The sequence below is a fragment of the Nannospalax galili genome, unplaced genomic scaffold (assembly GCF_000622305.1).
Source record: "Nannospalax galili isolate Female #2095 unplaced genomic scaffold, S.galili_v1.0 scaffold127, whole genome shotgun sequence".
In the NCBI taxonomy this organism is placed as follows: Eukaryota; Metazoa; Chordata; class Mammalia; order Rodentia; family Spalacidae; genus Nannospalax; species Nannospalax galili.
The window spans coordinates 2,711,407-2,731,337 of NW_008360326.1; the positions used below are offsets into that span (position 1 = coordinate 2,711,407).

At 45.4% G+C, this 19,931-nt stretch overlaps 1 protein-coding gene across 1 annotated transcript in view; it reads left to right on the forward strand.

Moving 5' to 3' along the window:
- Window positions 1-17,611, forward strand: part of Igfbp2 (insulin like growth factor binding protein 2) — a 27,896-nt gene extending 10,285 nt beyond the window's left edge. Inside the window, exons 2-4 of the mRNA XM_008825688.3 lie at window positions 13,727-13,956; window positions 14,724-14,864; window positions 17,137-17,611. Coding sequence (XP_008823910.1) covers window positions 13,727-13,956; window positions 14,724-14,864; window positions 17,137-17,289 — 524 coding nt within the window. The 3' untranslated portion in view covers window positions 17,290-17,611. The remainder of the gene's footprint in view (window positions 1-13,726; window positions 13,957-14,723; window positions 14,865-17,136) is intronic.
- Window positions 17,612-19,931: the final 2,320 nt, after the last annotated feature.

Genomic DNA, 19,931 nt, shown 5'->3' on the forward strand with positions numbered 1-19,931 from the left:
ATGGGGGGTGCCATCTGAGAAGTGGGTGTATAGTTGAATAAGATGGTTTGGGATGTTCTGTGTGATATACACACACATTAAAAAAATCACTAAATTTTAAAAATGTATTTTATTTGAGGAAGAAGCACGGAAATTTACATCATGCTAATTAGTAGAGGTGATAAACATTACCACTGACATCTACCCGATGACATACACAGGCGCCAAGGATCCAAGTGCAACCGATGATGACTAGTAATAATCAGATACATACAGATTAGAGATGCATGCACCGACTTGCTTCTTTAACTAGATTCTACAACTCCAAAGATTCCACCACTTCCCAATAGCTCATTAAGAAAATCTAGAACCAAATTTGAGAGCTATGCCAAGCAATTAAGATAAATTCTTTACAAACTTTTCAAAAAGCAGGAGAGAAAACTTGTTACCTCATCCTGCGATGCCAGTTGAACCCTGATACACCCACTTATGAAAGAGGTGTACTCTTGCTCTGGAGTGTGTTACTGAATATGTTAAAGCTGTAGTGAAATGCTTCTTCTAATCATGTAGTTATTAAAAATTAAAAAAAATAACTAATGATTAAAAAAATGTCCTTTTATGCAACTTGCTGGGACTTTTCTTCTGAGACTTTGTCTTTACTTAGAGATGCCAAGCTGCCTCTGGGGGGTGAGTGTGCTTTCTAAATTGCTTGAGGCCAAGACAAAAGTGAGATTTGAAGTTCCCCTGTGTCCACTCCCCCCATCTGATAACGCTGGCTGGTTCTGTACTTACAGTGGTGGGTGTGTCAGGCAGGATAAAGGGAGCCAAGTGGGCTGGGCTTACTGGGTTGGAAAGGCTTTTGTTGTTGGATGGAGCCTGCTGGCATATGGTGACCTCTTTCCTTGGGAGGATGGGGGTCCTGTAGTGAGGGGAGCACCAGGGTTGAAACACCTTGGTTTAGTCTTCCTTTAAATGATCTAGTGACCAGAAGCCATTCTGAGGAGTTAAGTGCTGTGCTGCCAAACAGCCTGGGTTTTGTTTCAGCCCTGCCTTGGATAAGGTGGGTTTGTGTAGCTGGCCTCCAAACTCCTTTGGCTTTTATCAAATGGGGAAGGAGATAAATTATCAACCTTTCAAGTGATTGTGAAGTTATGTATATAAAAGATTTAGTACAGAAACTCAGATAATCAAATGATGTTATACATGTTCTGGTCCCTTCTCTTCCTGATCTCAACAGAGAGGCCAGGAGGAAGCCTGTTTAGATGTTTCCTGATGGGTCATCTTAAGAATCCTGGTGGGGGACTGGGGAGAGCTCAGTGGGTAAGAGTACTTGCTTCATAAGAATGAGTCCCTGAGTTCAGGTCCCCAAAACCTATATAAAAAATGACTGGGGCCTGGGGAGATGACTCAGTGGTTAAGAGCACTGGCTGCTCTTGCAGAAGACCTCGGTTCAATTCCCAGCACCCACATGGTGGCAAACAACTGTCAGTAACTCCAGTTCCAGGGGAATCTTTTGACTTCTGCCAGCATTGCATGACACGGATACACTTACACACATGTAGGCAATACATTCATACACATAAAATAAAAATAATAAATAAAATATTAAAAAAATAATTTAAAAAATGGGTGTGCATGTGCCATGGAACACATGTGATGAGTAAAGGGCAAGTTTGTGGAGTTTATTCTCTCCTTCCACCTGTATGTGGGTTCTGGAGATCAAACTTAGGTCACCAGGCTTGCAGGGTAAGTGCCTTTGCCCATTGAGCCATCTCACTGGCTCAGACATGAGGTTCTTGCTTGAGGTTCTGCCTGTTGTCTCTAGTTTGGTTTGTTGAATAGCCAAAGGTGATTGGTGTGATGCAGTATTAGATCAGTCACAAATCGGTGAACTTTTAGTTGAAGCAAGAGAATAGCATGGTGACCTATTTAAGGATACTTATTTATATTCCGGACACTGGTGTGCTGGTTTGAGAGTGTGGCTGGCAACACTGGCTATCTTTGCAGGTTTTACATTTCTTTTTGCATCTTCTGGGTTCAGTGTGTCAGTGTGGAGTGTCTCGAAACAGTGTCATGGGCAGGAGGGGAAGGTGGTGGAAAGAAGTTGGGAGGGCTGATGTGTGTCACTTCTCACAGCTGGGCTATGGGGTCACATCATCAGAACCAAACTTGGTGACAGTGGCTTGAATATAGGCCCTGCGAGAGGACAGTGTCCCCCTCATCTCATGCTTCCATTCCTGCTGCTATGGGGCCTGGATGTGTGAGGGATGGTGAGGGCCAGAAGAAAAAAAAAAGAGAGAGAATGAATGTTAGAGGGTACTATTGGGCAGGATGTAGGGTGCTATTAGCATAGTTAACTTTTTTAATGCTTAAATATACTGTGTGCAAGCAAGCAGCCTTGCTATATAGAGACAGTTGTCATATCACCCCAAACACAAGAAAAGCATTTTAAAAAGTTAAATATCCAAGAAGAGACCAAGACAGAAGACATGTATGTGCACCTAATGGGAATAAGAATAGGAATAGGAATAGGTGAGTCTTAGCCAAGGCTCTGGGAAGATCTTCATTTCAACAATGAAGTCCCCCTCCCTTTGAGGCAGTCTACAGCCCTGACTGGCCTGGAACTCACTATGTAGACCTGGCCTTAAATTCAGCCTTCCAAGTGCTGGTATTGATTGAAGGTACGGGTTCCGTGTCTGACTAATGAAGCCCCTTTATAGTGAGTGAAGCCATAGAAGAGAATCAAATTTGGTAGGAATCTTCTCCTTCAGTCTTAAGAAGAAGACAAATTATCTTCATTATCTTCCAGAAGAGCAAGCTTCTTTTCTGTCTTCCTTTGGCCCTGTGGAAGGTACGACCAAATTTGTGTCTTCTAGAAGCTTCTATCCTTCAGAAGAGAATTTGAAGTCTCAGATTCAAATATTTTAAAAAATTGCATTTATTTATGTGTGTGTTCATGTGTGTGTGTGAGAGAAAGAGTGGATGAATGCATGTGCACGTGTGCCGTGGCACAAATGTGGGTGTCAGAGGACATAACTTGGAGGAGTTGGTTTCCTTCTATCATATGGGTCCTGGGGATGGAACTCACATTGGTGGCAGGCACTTTTACTGAGCCATTGGATAACACCCCCCGCCCCCAACTGGTGTTGCCTAGTAGACCCAGCCAAAAGTGCTGGGAATGAAGTAGAGTTGAATTACCAGGGTATATTTTGCCTAGTGATGTTTTTCATCAACTCTAAATCAAGCAGCCTTGAACCCTCAGTAACCACACTGTCCTTAAACTATACCAGAGGAAATCTGTGTGATTCCCACCCTGGCCCCTCAACCTGTGATTTGTCATTTGTTTTTATTTTCTCATGACACTTGTCCCTGGCCTGGAACTCTCTATGTAAACCAGGCTGTCCTTGAACTCAGAGGTCCTCCTGCCTCTGCCTATCAAGTGCTGGGATTAAAGGTGTTGCCACCATGTTGGACCCTGAAATAACTCCTTTACCTTTGTAGTGCTGGGTATGGAACTCATGGCCTTGTATGTGCTAGGCAAGTACTCTACCACTGAGTCACATATATATGTGTATATATGTACACATATACATACATACACACATGGACTTGAGAAATGACTTTTTTTTAAAAAAGAAAAGCTTCAAAATACAAAGAAATACTAAGAATTGCATAAAATACCAGTCTGCTACCTAGAACTGCAAGTGCTTAATATTTTGTCTGTTAGCATGTAGTATTTAATACTATCTTGTGGATAAAGAGATTTGCATGTATATATAACATGAAAATAACTAAATCCATGTATTTGCATGTGTGCGTATGTGTGTGTTTATGTATGGATGATAAATGACTATATCCATGTATTTGCATGTGTGTGTATGTGTGTGTGTTTATGTATGGATGATAAATGACTGTTGTTCAAGTTTTCTGAAAGTAAATTGAAAAAATATATAGCCAGCTTAATTTCCCCATCAATATTAGGCTTTTGAATCTGTTTTTGAATCTTACACGTGAGAGCTCGTCTTACTGGCTGCGGTAAATTCTTCCTTTATTGTATTCTACTCATTTTATCTTTCCATTCCCCAGTTGCAGCACTTTCTGGTCAGTTTGCTAGTAATTTGCAACTATAGATAGTGCCATTTTTTATGCACATGTTCTGTGCAGGAGCTGGTTTGCCCCAAGACACCTGTACTCACTTGGGCCTTCATCCACTGGGTCGCCTTGCCAGGTTCCTGGATGACTTGAGTTGAACTGATGGAGAAATGCCCAGGACTCACAGGAAGGAGAGGGAGCTGATAGCACTGTTTGCCATCTTGGTATCAGTTTCTCTGGCTCCTCAAGGACAACTCGGCTTGCGGAGACCCAGAGGACCTGGGTTGGATTTGAGCATGTCTTTGTTTTCTCAGACTGTCTGCCTTAGCTCTGGGTCTTTGTGATTCCAGGAATGACCCTGGTGTTTATAAAGCAGCTCTTCAGAGTACCCACAGGCAGGGAGGCTCCAGAGGGGCTGTGCTCAGGGGGAGATGAGATGAGGCGGCAGTGTGAGGGGCATGCTCTAGAAGTCTCCATGGTGCCTAGCCAAGAAGGGCCCCACTGCATGTGTGCAAACTTGTATCTCTCTACAGACCCAGCAGCCAATGGGAGAAAGCGTGTGTAGCTGATGGCTTTGCTGAGTAGTCACATGAGGTTGTATCACTGGAATAGAAGAGGCTGCTTTCTCTCCTCACTGAGAACTTCAGGAAACTCAGGCAGACCAGAGAATCATGAAGAGACAGGACCTTAGACATGCCAACTTTGAGGCATCTTGTTCAAAATTCAGGTTCCTTGGTTCTGTCCCAGGCTTATTGCCTCTGAATCTCTGGGGGTTGAGCCCAAGACTATTTTTAGAGGCTCTTCAGGTCTCTGTTGGATAGGTTTGTTTGGAAACTGTTGACCTAGTCTAACTCCTTGAACTTACAGATGAACACACTGAAGCCAAAGCCTACTCAACACCCTGCCTGGCATCATTCACAGTACCAGGGGATGGTAAATTTGGGGTTGGAACCTTGGTCCTCTGGCTTTGAATCCAGCATTGCTTATCCAGCCATGATACAGCTGTTTGGGTCAGGCTTTGAGCCCAAGAATGGATGGTGCAGGAATACAGGGATTCCTTGGCCAGGTGGTCAGTGCCGTGCCCTGCTGTTGCACACCAGTGAGGATTGCTACCTTGTGCAAAGGTGATAGATTTATCTTCTCAGCTTACCACCTGGCAGTGTTTTCTGATCTCTTCTACATTCAGCTCGACATGAGGCCTGTGAAAACTACAGGATGATCCCTGACGAGGAAACAAGGAGACTTACGGACCTGTGACGTTGACAAAATATTTCTTTCAACAAGGAAAATTCTGAGAGGAGGGGCCGGCCATCTCTTGTGGAGCAGCTGGTCTGCTAGACAAGGGGGAGTTCTAGAATGTGGTGGTAGTGGCATCAGAGAGTGCTAGGCTTTACTTAGCTGGCCCTCTTGCAGGGAGCAGGGCTTCAGAAGGTGGCAAAGAGAAAGAGCTATGGAGGAAGCTGGACATCAGCAGAGGACAGACAGATCTATCTACCCAGAAAAGGTCACTCACTAAACTGGATGGTGTTCTGGGGGCCGGCCTACACCATGAGAAATACCCCTGAATATCATTCAGAATCCAGCCACTTTTGTGTACCATTCAGAATCCAGACACCCCTGTATGCTGCTGAGAATTCCGACAGCCCTCTATACGTTTAGGATTCCAATGCCAGAGGCTACTGTAGCCTATTGCTTCTGACTTGTTGAAAAAAATGGTGGGGAAAAACACAATCACTTAAGACAATTTGCTCAGGTTAAACTTTAATCAAACAAACAACAGACAACAAATAGGACCTCCTTTCTAACTTCTGCATCCCTCGATTCCTACAGCATGTAGTAGGGAACAGTGGCCACATAGGTGGAGAGTGGTGACTGTAATCAGCCTTCCAAAGAGACTGGCTTTGAATTTTCTCCAACACAAGCTGCTTCCTGTGTTCACGCTTGCTTGCAAGGTACTTCTGATTCATGGTACCTCCCCTCCACACCCACTTTCCTACTCTCTATTCCTGTTGCATAAATTTTATAGGTAAAGTGAGTTTAGACAAGTCCAATCTTGCCTAAAGACCTTCCATCAAGCAGCAGAGAGCTTTGATATTTAGCCACATAGAGGATTTAAACAATCAAGGGGTATAACTTAATGGTAGAGCATGTGGTTAGTGGGTGCAAGGTCCTGGGTTCTATAACTGTCAAAGAAAAACAAAACATAATCATTTAAACTTCCATCACATGCAAGAGTCTCTTAAAAGAGAGAGAGACCCTGTCTCAATCCCAGCACTTGGGAGGCAGAGGCAGGCAGATCTCTATGAGTTCAAGGCCAGCCTGGTCTACATAGTTCCAGGACAGCTGGGGCTACAGGGAGACCTCGTCACAAAAAGACCCCCCCCCAAAAAAGAAATAAAACTTAATAGGTCAGAGGCTGTAGCTCAGTGGAAGAGTGCTGCACATGCCTAGTATTTGTGAGGCCCTGGGTTTAGTTCCCAGCACTACAAAAAGTAAAAAGTGAAAAAACAGAATGTAAACACCCAATAAACTCAAGCTGAAGGAGAAATGTCCAAGCAGAGAGTGGTTATTCTGCATGTTAGATATGAGCATCCTTAAGACATAACAGATAACTTTTCATTTACACACTTAAGAAACAGATCTGTATTAGTTTTTCTGTTGCTATGATAAAACACCATGACCAAGGCAACTTATAGAAGGAAGAAGTTATTTGGGCTGCTGGTTCAGGTGGGCTAAGAGTCCATGACAGGGAGGCATGGCAGCAGTGGCTACAGGACCAGAAAGCTGAGCTCTCACATCTTCATTCACTCCCAGGAAGCAGAGAGGGTGAGCTAGAAGAGGAAGTGAACTCTCAAAGCCCACCCCCAATTATGTACTTCCTCCAGCAAGACCGTACTTCCTAAAGTTTCTATGACTTCCCTGAACAGCATCAGCAACTGGGGACAGTATACCAAGTGTTCAAATACTTTAGCCTATGGGGGGCATTTTTCATTCAAACTACCACAGGATCATTCAACATTTTGTCTAAAGCTTGATTTTGGCCACTCTGAAAGTTGGAAAGAGGAACAGTATAAAACTGTATTCTGTTTAAATAGTAGCCACCATTTAAGAAGGATTATTATTCCCACTTTTCAGACTTAAGAAATTAGAGCTCAGAAAAATTAAAGGATTTGGCCAAAACAAAGGAAGACATGCCCGGCAAGCTAAAATTCAGGTGCTTGACTTGTGGGGTTCTTTGCTGATTTGAGTTGGTAATGAGTTATCGGTAGTCATCGGCTTTAGCAGAGAAGTTGTCTGAGGAGGAGGAAGAAGAGGATGTTAGTGCTTAGTAGTTTTTAAAAGAGATTTGTTTATTTTTATTTATTTACCTGTACATGTGTGCCTGAGGAAGCTAGAAGACAGCATCAGATCCCTTGGAGCTATAGTTACAAGTGATTGTGAGCTGCCTGATGTGGGTGTTGGAAATTGCACTCTGGTCCTCTGAAAGAGCAGCAAGTGCTCTACAGCCATTAAGCCACCTCTCCAACCCCAAGTACTTACTTTTTTGGTCAGCATATGTGAAGTTAAGTGCATTGTTGGAGACATGAACAGTAAAGGAGCCATGTGAGTTCTGTGCCCAGCCAGGGCAGAATCAGGAGCAACCAGCACCCATCCCTGTGGCTGATAACTGAGTTCTTGAGCTGGATTGGTAGTGTCAGCACTTGTTGAAGGCTGTGACGATGGCAGTGTATTTTCGTTCGTACAGACCCAGATGGATTTGGGCCTCAGATTTGCCAGCTCTAAAATGGGACAAACCATCTCTCCTCTTTCAAGAACTCAGTGGCCTTTTTCATTTATTTCCACATGTCTAAAGTGGAAAGATGTGATAACATAACAAAGTCAGGGGCATTCCCCATGCTCTTCAGACCCTCTGGGAGCATTTATTTCACTGTCTACTTCAGTTTGGAAAAGCGTTGTTTTATCCTGTATAATTGATATGATCATGAAATTCCATGTTTCAGTGTTGACCTATTCCTCAGTTGCTATGTTGATGAGAACAGCTAAATGTGTGCCCATAGACAGGGAGAAGACCTTTTAGGGGCCTTGCAACGGTTCCTACCGATTCTCTCTAAGTCTGAAGCTCTTCTCACCTACATCCTAGGGATGATTAAAAGCTGTTTCTTGCTGGGCGTGGTGGCACATGCCTTTAGTCCTAGCACTTGGGAGGCAGAGGCAGGCGGATCTCTGTGAGTTTAAGTCCAGCCTAGCCTACATAATGAGTTCCAGGCCAGCTGGTGCTACAGCTGTTTCAAAAAGACCCCCCCCCCAAAAAAAACCCCAAAAACCAAACAAACAAAAACCCAAACCCAAACCAAACCAAACCAAAACAAACCCAAACTGTTTCTTGTAGTGTCCTCTGTGCCGTGGCCTGTTTAGCTACATGTATAAGTGGTTGCTTAATAAATATTTTTCTGAATCTAACTCTCTTAGGCAGAAAAGAATGCAACTTGGTATTTTTGTTCTGAGGGAAAATTCCATCTCTAGTTGAAATTCCATATCTGGAATGTTTTCTTGAAGATTGCTTCTGTAGCCTGTAAGGGAATGTATGGGAGGAAGATGCTTGTCTGAGTGAGGTCGGGGGGCAATTGGGGGGATAGAAGCAGCTAAGAGCTCCCCTCGGATGCTGAATGCTCCTACCATGCTCAATGCATAACATACAACTCTTGGGACCCTTCTAGCATCCCAGTGAAGTTGGATGCCATTTGTTTTCTTTTTATAGGAGGCATGGAGGACTTAAGAAATTTGTCCAGGGTCACCCAACCAAATGGAAAAGCTGGAATATAGACTTAGGTGATCAGACTTTGGTGTTGAACCCTTGAACATTTTGGCTGGGGATAGTAACAAGGCACCAGGGTTTTATCACCTGACAGTCTTTTAAATTTTCTACTTGGCCAGCATTTCATTCCCCTTCCTTGGGTTTCAACTTCAAGATGTATTTACATCTGGTCATTGGTCTTGGGTCCCAAAGCCTATTTTGAGAAAGAAATGGATGCTGTGCTACCTTTAAAAAGAGCAAGGCCAGCAAGCCCCGCCTGTGGATTTCCCCATCTTACTGGCATGTTTGTTGGTTGTAGTGAGGTCAATAAAGAAGTAGAATGAAACCTACCCTTGAATCCAGATGGCCTCTGCGAGGGTGGACAAACTGACCTTCACCTTGGGGAGTTTGGGGACATCTCAGGACAGGGCAACTCATCCCCCAGGAGAAAACTGCCCAGTTAAAGCCTGTCTTCTGGGACCTGGAGCCAAGGGGGATAATTTTAGGCAATTCCTAAACCTTAGCCATTTTTGTCTTTGTGGGCCTTTTACTTCATTAAAAAAACCATAAAAAATTATGCATCTGATTTTATAAATGCAAGTATATCAGTATTGTCAATTAAGTCCTTGTGGCTTGATAGCTAATTTTTTTCTACTGATGTTTATATAAACAAAAACATTTTTCAGCCCCTATGTCCTGTGTTTGCTGTGTCTCATGCATAAATTAGCCCTGCCTTCAGCCTTTAGGCCCAAGTGCGTATTGTTTGTGTGTGCCCGCTTCTCTTCAGATATGTTTTCAGAGTGGTGGAAGGTGTCCTGAGCATTAGATATTGGACTGACCTTGAGGACTCAACCAAGGGTTGCTTCTTTGGCTACTGTGTGTGGTACAAGTGCCCAGAAGGGGTTGGAAAAGAGGGATTAGCGAGTTGAGGACTCTGGATGCCCTGGGAAGATCCTATGCCCTGCTCTGTGGAGCTGTGGACTAATATGGCTGTGATGGAACAGAGTGGTGGAGGAGACTTAGCCATTGCAGGAGAGAACAGGCAAGCTGATCTATCAACTCTGCAGGGCCTAGACATTTCAGCAGTAGACTGGGAAGTCCCAGACCCTTGGGTTAGCACTGACCCCTGAGCAGAGCATGATGCATGATGCTTCAGAGGTTATTTTTCAAGAAGATATGGGCACCTCTCAGCATAACACTCATAGCACTCCCATTTATTTCCCAGGCTCATGTCAGACTTTCCTGAGCCTTTCCCCCTGAGCCTTCTGCCCTCTACTTCTGTGTCCATCTAAGAAGGCAAGTTGGCCACTGCTGCATGACCCAACCCCACAGGATGGCTCTGGGGACCTGATGGTACAGAGGAAATCTACTGCACCAGGACAGGGTGATTCGGTGTCCATATTCTGAGGAACGCAGCAGGCAGCTGAGAGGGGAAATTTGGCCTACTTTTGGGGCCCTTGAATTTCTGCTGTTCCCACATCAAGAAGCAGATAGGGGAGGGCAGGATGGGTGAGGAGGTTTGGGGCTGGTTCCTGGGTCTAATTGAACAGGACTCCTCCCCAGCCTTGCAAAGGTGATCTTAGTTTTCCCCGTGGGTGATACTGGAGTTTCTGGAATGGGGTTTAATCTTGCCTAATTTATGGTGAAACCCATGTTACCCTGCGCCCCTGGGGAGTTAGCCATTCTAGAAAAACATTTCCAAGTTTCAATAACTTTATATATTTAAATATTTCAACTTTAATAGTTTTGGTCAGAAATCTGTTTTTAAAATGCTGTACAATTGACCCTCTCCCCTTTTGTGATGTCCTGAGGTCATGATCAGTACAATGCTTGCTTTGGGCTACAGAGCACTAGAGTCCTCAGGGGTCACTGAGGGATATGGAAATGTTTGCATGCATGAGCTATCTCCAAGATTAATGTTCTTTCTCTGTCTGTGACCTGTCTCTGGGGTCTCATGTAGCCCAGGTTGGCCTTGAACTCATATAGTCCTGGATGACATTGAACTCCTAATCTTCCTGATTTCATTTTTTTCACTGTTAAGATTCAGGCATGTACCACTACACCTAGCTTTGTTCCCAGAATTCTTTTTTTTCTTTTTTGAGACAGCCTCACTATGTAGCCCTGACTGACTTTGGACTCACTATGTTCAGGCTGGCCTCCAACTCACAGAGATCTGCCTGCCTCTGGCTCCTGATGTGGAGGTTAAAGGCATGCGCCACCATACATTCTTGTCCCCAGAATTCTCATGTAGTGTCTTCTTTCCTCTTTGTCCTTTAATACTTCTTGACATACTTTATCCACTGAACCATCTCTCCTATCCACTTTTTTCTCCTTTTAATTTTTGTGGTTTAATTCTTTGTTACCCAGAAACTACGCTTACTGGAACAGTAGTGTTGTGAACCCTTAAGGTTCTTCATGTGATAACTCCCTGGTCTTGTGTAAAAAAAAATAAAAAAAAATAAAAAAAAAAATGCCAAGGCTTCTCAATGCTTGGCATAGTGACAAATCTTCTGATAATTAGTCTTGTTTTCCTTTGTCTCCTGGTTCTGAGGTAATAGATACCTGGGGCAATGCTCACCACCAGCACCACCACTATCACCACCACCACCACCATCATCAAAATGATGGCTGACAGGAGTGTGGACAGCTTCTGTTCCATGTATTACTTTGACTGCTTTATCTTCACCATATTCTCTTTAGTTTTATGAAGAACTGTTGGGTATCCAACCATTTACATTTAGGAAATTAGAGATCAGGGAGGCAATGTGTAGCAAAACACAGCTGATAATGTGGCATAGCTGGATTTAACTTGAGCACCCTGCTTTTACTGCTGAACCCGGTGAGAACAGGCCAAGTATTAGGCTCAGTGGGAAGGGAAAGGAATGGATGGGGCAAATCTACTGATTGCTTTTGGAGGCTGGGGACGGAGTAGGGCATCCCTCAACAGTAGGTACAGCTGTAACACTAGTACCCAGGGCTGCTGTACTTGGTAGGGAAGAACTGATCACTCTTTTAGCTGAACACCATCCATTCCCAACAACTCAGAGAGTACACCTTTCCTTTTACAGCAGGTGCTGGCTCTTTCCTTCAAACATATAGTTGGTCCCTGCCTAGGTGGGGGAACTGTGGAGTCAACCATACTGTCTGGATTCTGAAGGGTCCACTGTGAACTAGATGCCTCACCTCAATCTTTGTATAGAAGTACTTTAAGAGTCATTTCATTTGGGGATAGGGACTGTAAGGTTTTTGAATGAGCATTAAAAGAGGAAAAAATGCAAGGTCTGTTGCAAAATACTCCCATACACTCACCTAGATTTTGTTGGGACTTGTGGGCTCCTGACTCTAGGCAGTATGGGTTGGGGCTGGGCTGTTGGCGTCTTGCCTTTTAGAGCATGCTGGGACTTGTCTCCCCGGTTATAACCCAGCCACACGATTCTTGTCCTGTCACCCTCCCCTGGCTAGATATGACTCAGCCAAGGGTGACACTGTGGGAACCAGGGGGAGGCATTCAGGGTCCCCTCCACCTGGACTGTGCACATAGAAGACACTAAGGAAGTCTGAAGAGATGGGGTGGCTGCTCCTCAGCAGACATCTCGATGAGGTTTCATGCCTTGAAACCAGAACTACATTCAGAGGATTCATAGATAGTTCCTGTTCTTGGGGGCTCTCAGTGGCATGGGTGGAGTTGGTAACATACAGATAGACTTCAAAACAAATAAAAGTCAGTAAGGTAGTACTCTAGCAGCCTAGGAGCAAAGGACTATGGGAAATTCCTTCTTTCGCTTTTTGAGATAGAGTCTCCTGTAGGCACAGCTGGCCAGGAACTCACTTTGTAGACTAGGCTGGCCCCTATATCTCAGAGATCTTGCCTCTACCTTCTGAATGCTGGGATCAAAGGCATGTGCCACTACTCCTGGCAGGGACTCTGGGCACTTCTTGGCAGGGACAAATGGAGAGTGATAGCGGAGTGCTAGAGCCTGGTTTGCACTAGCAGGTGGCTGACTACCTTGTTTCCCCCTGCCAGTCATGCCATGGCTCAGTGATCTTTGTGGTATGAGTTTTTAAAATCTCACCTGATCTGCTTCATTCAGATCGTAAATGAAGAACTTAAACCTGGGCTTGGTTGTGGGTGAATCTGGGAGGTTCTCATGAGACTCCAGGGATGACCCATTCACATTTCACACTGAATGTGGCCACCCGGCCTTTTGGCTGTCTACATTCTTCTGTGCTCCCATTCTTCCCTTTCTTCCCTAAGGGCAGAAAGAGTTAGGAATCTCTCATTTCTCTTCAAGCTTGAGCTTGGCTCCAGGATCTGTCACATAACAGGGTTATGATTTTGGTCAATTAAGTGACCTCTGTGAGCCTTGACTGGGAAGGATGTCAGTGGTACCGTAATGTATTTCATATGTGTCACTGTGATCAGATACCTCTCAAAAGCAAATGAGGGAGGAAAGCATTATTTTGACTGATGGTTTCAGAGGGACCTAATTCATCATGGCGGGAAAGGCATAGTGGAACAGCTCTGAAGTAGGGTGGGCTATAGCTCCCAAAGGTCCAGCCCCAGTAACCCCCTCCACCAGCCAGTCTCTACAATCTCCCTAAACAGTACCACTTGGGAACCAAGTTTTCAGACACATGAGTCTATGCGATCATGAAATCATGATACCTCTTAAATGTTACTGTGAGATTGAAATGGATAATCCAGGTAAATTGTGGTATATGGGCCCAGGGGCATAGTTGGCACTCTTTAGCTCTAGCCATCTCCTTTATCATTAGTTAGATTCACCCTCCTTGAGATTTGGGTACAGTAGGGCCCTTCTTTCTGAGAATGTGAATCTGGAGTTCTTCCTCTCTTTGCAGACAATGGTGATGACCACTCTGAGGGAGGCCTGGTGGAGAATCATGTGGACGGGACTATGAACGTGTTGGGAGGTGGAAGCAGTGGTGGTCGGAAGCCCCTCAAGTCAGGCATGAAGGAGCTAGCTGTGTTCCGTGAGAAGGTCACCGAACAGCACCGGCAGATGGGCAAAGGTGGCAAACACCACCTTGGCTTGGAGGAACCCAAGAAGCTGCGGCCACCCCCTGCCAGGGTCAGTGGGGATTGGGTCTGGCCGAGGGAAGACGTGGAAAGGGAATCTCAGCACCAGGGGAGGACATCCCACTGTGTCCCATGTTATTTCCCAGGGCTTCCATTAACATATTTGGTGACCTTTGGGCCACATAGTACCTCTGACACTGAAAGGAATTGGACATGTGGATTCTTGAAATCTGTTTTAAGACCTTCATGTTTCTGTTTGGCTTTGGGAAACTGTCCTAGAAAATCCAGAGATGCTCTCTCTTATGGGAATGAGCTTTCTGTGAAATGCCTCCTTTTTCTCTTTCTAGCTCAGATTTATTATTTGGACTATGACCCTGGTTGAGTTTAATGCCAGAGAATGGAACTTGGGCTATGAGTTGGGGTATTGACTCCAGGTTGGGCCACAGGTTGGGGTATAAACTCCAGAGACAGCGATGGCATTGAGTTGGTCCACAGATTGGGGTGTAAATTCTAGGGACAGTATTTGAATTGACCTGGGCCTTGGGTTGAGGTAAAAATTCCAATCTTTTCACTTTGGGTAGAGCCCATTTTGACCCATTAAGGCCATTGTCATAGAAGAGAGCAGGCATGTGACTTTATATAGGGGGTGGTTGGCACAGTGAGGTCATTAGGTTGGTTGCCACTATGTTATCTGCTAGCTGTGTGGTGTTGGGGAAGTCCCTGTGGATGTGCCAGTTTGTGAGACCTTGTCGAGCGCCAGGGTTTTGTGGGCTCATTTTTCTCACTCCAAAGTGTCTTTTTGTGCCTGCCTGCCCTCAGACCCCCTGCCAGCAGGAATTGGACCAGGTCCTGGAACGGATCTCCACCATGCGCCTTCCGGATGATCGGGGTCCTCTGGAGCACCTCTATTCCTTGCATATCCCCAACTGTGACAAGCATGGCCTTTACAACCTCAAACAAGTAAGTGTGAGCAGCAGCCTGGGCCAGGAGCTTCCACCTCAGCCCCAGGGCTGTTATGCTTGGTTCCTGCTCCACTGGTTTGTAATCCTTGGAGGCTGAGAGCTGAGCTGAGATACAGGCTTCTGTAAGCACAGGGATACAATGCCAGTTCCAGGAGGCTCCCCTCCCTGGCCTTGGGCAGGTCAGGACTGACTGCACTCTTGCAGCCACCTTCTGGTGTCCTTGGTGTCTAGGTTGAGATGGAGCCTCCCAGGGAAGTGAAGGAAGTAGGTTTAAGCTTTCGCACCTTGGCTTTTCTGGAGAGCAGACCTTTGGGCCCACCTTTAGAGATTTGGAGATAGCTACAGTAAAAATGGCTTTATAAAGGCACCTCAGCTTTGCCTAAGACCTGATTTCTGGGCCCATCTTCAGAGGTTGTCATTTAATAGGTTGGTTAAGGATCAAGAGTTTGCATTTCTGGGGCTGGAGAGATGGCTCAGTGGTTAAGAGCACTGGCTGCTCTTGCAGAGAATCTGGGTTTGGTTCCCAGAACCCACATGGCAGCTAACAACTGTCTGTAACTCCAGTTCAGGGGATCCAATGCCCTCTTCTGACCTCTGCAGACATTGCACTACACCAGTACACTTACATACATGCATAAAAGAAAAAGAAAATTTTTTAAAATTCTATCTTACCTGAGACTGATAGAAGGCCAGTTCTGAAATCTTATATAGTTTCAAGAAAAGTTTCACATAATAGAAATTGAAGACAGAATTTAGCATTTCAGTGCCCAGTGATACCAGAGAGTATGCCCAGGCAGTGGATTTATACCACGCCTGGCTACATTTCCTTTTTAAAAATATTTTATTTATTATTTTTATTTTATGTGTATGCGTGTATTGCCTGCATGTAGGTAAGTGTACCCATGTCATGTGTAATGCCCTCAGAGGACAGAAGAGGCTGTCGGATCCCCTAGCTGCCATGTGGGTGCTGGGATTTGAACCTGGGTCTTCTGCAAGAACAACTAGGGTTCTTAACCACTGAGCCATCTCTCCAGCCCCCTGAAAACATTTCTAAACACAGTAGCCTTACATCATTCTAAGTATATTTGGAGAAAGTTAAGGAAGTTTAAACAAACTCCCAGGAGCCCTTGCCCTCCTGTTTCTTTTATGATTCATCCTTTTAGATCTCCCACCCCTCACTTCCTCTATTTCACAGTCCCTTACATAGGGGAAGAAGAATGTGCATTTCCTGTATGAAAGAATGGAGAGGGAGAGGCTGCAGGGGTCAGGACGGAGACCAGACTGTGTGGTCTGCAGCTGTCATTCTGTTTCCAAGCAGAGAATCTCAGCCCTGATTGTTGTACATGGGATTCTCTGGGGAGCTTTAAAAAAATATAGACACCAGGATTTACTAGAGACATTTGGAACTTTCGTGTCTGGGTATTTTTTAAAAACTCTTCTGGTGATCTAGTGACTTATCAGGGTTGACCTGAACAGTGGATGCATGGGGCCAGGAGCTAGGGTAGAAGGCTCAGTCAGTCCTTACTCCTTCAACTCCTTCATTATGTAGGCACCTTGCCCCTCTGAATGTTACTCCCAGTGCTCAAAGCTGATTGTATATATTACCTTCCAACTGTAAACCAATCACTTCATTTGGAACTTGGAGGAAATAATGATCACTTTTAATGTGAACCAGTAGATCTACTATACCTTATGGATCACTAAAGTGATGTGTAATAATTATTGTAACTTGTCATAAGATCAAAGACCCTGGATGGGAATGCTGAGGTGACTGTGGGCAAGTTACCGGCTATAAAGTGGGGACAGTGATGATACCTAATACACAAGGTGTCTGTGAAGACTATGTGAATATATATGTTAGATATCAGTGCATGATTGGAATACGTTTCTCACACATACTTTATCAGGACATGAGGATCTTCATCTCAAACCCCAGTTTACTGGGTCTCCCACTGGATGAGACCTCTGAGGATAGGAGATGAGTCATTTCGTGGTCTTTGAATGTCTTCAACAGCTTTGCTGATAGGTATGGCCCCTTGGGCCTGCATTATCAGCATCCTTCTGCAGCTTGTTAGTCATGCAGAATTTCAGGGCTACCTTTGACCTGTTGCATGTGGGTCTGCCTTTTAATAAAGTTCTCACTGCTCCCTTAAGGTTGGGAGAGGCCACCATGCAGTAGCTCAGCGTGTGAGAGGCTGCTCGGTCAACTGTGGGCTGAGTAAAGGGGAAATCAGGTGGAGTCTTCAACTTTTCCTCTTTTCTCTTCTCAGTGCAAGATGTCTCTGAATGGACAACGTGGGGAGTGCTGGTGTGTGAACCCCAATACCGGGAAGCTGATCCAGGGAGCTCCCACCATCCGGGGAGACCCTGAGTGCCATCTCTTCTACAATGAGCAGCAAGAGGCTGGTGGGGTGCATGCCTAGAGGGTGCAGTAAACCATGGCCAGCAGGTGCCTGGCTTCCCCCACCCCAACACCAGCAGAAATGGAGGATGCTTGAGTGGTGGGCATAGAGAATTTCCCAGTTTTGACACATGTATTTATATTTGGAAAGAGACCACCACTGAACTCTGCAGCCCCCTGCCCTCCCCTCCCCGGCCAGTTTCTTGTACCTCCCTTCCTGCTTCTGTCAGAGAGGAAAAGGGTGGCACGGGGGAAATTGGGGACAGTTTTGAGGGGGGGAAGAAATTTTTATTTTTGAACCCCTGTGTCTCTTTTACTTAAGATTAAAGGAAGGAAAAATAAAATGTATGTCTTACTTGAGTCTCTGGTGCCTCCCTGGGAAGGAGTCTTGGAGGCCCTCTGAGTGTCCTGTCTAATTTGCCCCTTCCTACTATACATGGAAACAAGAAACATGCTCCCTAAATCCATATCTAACCCTGCAGTGAAGTCCAGGATTCTGGTCTCTCACCCTCACTCCCAGGAGAAGCTTCTAGCCTCCTGGACCCCTGGATGATGCTTTACAGGGGAAAGGTGGGATGGTGAGGGAGATGTGGGAGGGCATAGGTCTGTCTTCCTTTCTGGTACATTCTGAAGACACTAGAAACTGGGGGCATAGCAACACATGCCAGTAATCCTAGCATTCAAGGGGCAGGAGGATTCAATTAAGAGCACTGTATTACAGAGGACCTAGGTTCAGTTCCCAACACTTATGTGGTGGCTAACAACCACATGTAACTCAAGTTCCAGGGGATCTGCAGCCCTCTTCTGGCCTTCACGAGCCCAGACATGCACATGGACACGTACACACACGCAGGCAAAGACTTATACACATAAAATAGAAATAAATATTTTTTTAAAAGTCAAGACTAGCCTGGGCTAAACAACACATAAAACCCCCAAACAAAGTAAGAACAAACTCCAGATGACCCTTCAGTGGGAGACAGAGAATGGGAAACATTGTAATTGCTTCTCTGGCCTCTGAAAAAGAGTTCCTTCCTGACCAGGATAAAGTAGTTCACTTAGGTCCTAAGGGAAGAGGCACCTGTTTACCAGCTTATTTAAAAAGGTATCATCTGAGAATTCAGAAGCTGCTTTTGGAAGGGCCTGAATAACTGATTCCTGATCGGCAAAAGTCAACCAGGTACAAAGGGCTATATACAAGTAAAGGAACATGGTCAGGGGCTGGAAACTGAGTCACAGTACAGGGTGAGGAGCTATTTCTTAAGTGTTTTTGTTCTTTGTTCTGTTTGCCCCTGAACCCCTAGTAAAGCCCAGTGACTCATCCTACCTTTTCAATGGGCCCCAAGGAAGGCAATCCATCCTCAATGCAGAGCCGAGCTTGACTTCCAACCTACTTTTGAACCCTCTGGTCACAGAGGGGTCTCCAGGGGCTTTACTCAGCCCACCTTTCTTCTGACTTTCCATCTAGCACATCTGGAGATGCTGAGGGACACCTGGAACCTTTGCCAGGTGATGAACATCCTTTGCAATGTAAGAAAACTAGATGCCCAGAGCAGATCCCTACCAGGAAGGCCGCGCCAGGCCAGGCAGGGTGTGCCTGGCAGCCTCAGAAGTATGTCAATTAATTGTTATGGATTTATGAAAAAGACATTATTAGTTTCATCTTAGAGATCAAGGAAAGCTTTGTAAAGAGTCCTAAACTCCTGTGCCCCTGGGTCTGGGGTCTTTCCATCTGAGCTGGGTTGCTGCTCAACCCTGAGTTAATGCTGTCTCTTGTGGGCTTGGAAAGAACTCAAATGTGTGTTGGATATGGGTGGATCTGGTCCCTGAAGGTCAGCAGTCCCTACATGGGGTCTGATTTCCTTTGGTGGTGTACTCCTGTCATCCCAGCACTTGGGAGAGAGGAAGACTCTTAAGTTAGAGACCAGTTTGGGCAGTGTAAGAAGTTTCAGGTCAATCTTAGCTACATATATAGTGAGACCCTGTATTCCTTTTTTGCTACATTCAGAAGATACTGGAAACGGGTGGGGGTGACACATGCCCATAATCCTAGCATTCAGGAGGCAGGAGGATTCAGTTAAGAGCACTTGCAGTGTTGCAGAGGACCTGGGTTCTCTGTAGTCTCTACAGTCCTTCCCTGGAAAACCAAATACCAACTCATGAGTGCTCTGACCACTGGGCCCTCCATCCTCTTAGCTGCTGTATAGAATAACCTGCAGTGGGCCTGCTGTCCTGGGGAGTACGGTCTCTCAGCCTCTCTAACACTTGAGTTGACAGGTGTCCTTAAATGCTGGTGTCAGGGGCTCATCCTCAGAGCTTCTGGTCTAACTAATGTGAGGGCAGCTCAGACAGGGTGTTTCTTTTTTAAGGGTCCTAAAGGCAGGGATGTGGACAGATGAATGCTGGAGTCAGGACACTTCCATTTGATTGTCTCACCCTTAGTATTGCATCCGGTATATGCACTGGGTGGCATCATGCCCTCTATGTAATTTTCTCCTCTTCCTCGTCAACTTAAGTAACAAGGTCACATCCTTGGGAGACTGCTGTGAAGTGCTTTGAAGACACTGCACCAGACCGGAGACTTTCTCCTGGGACTGTTGCAGGGGCACCCCTCAGCCTACTGCAGGTCCCCAGGTAGCCACCTTGCTTGGTTTAGGTTCCTTC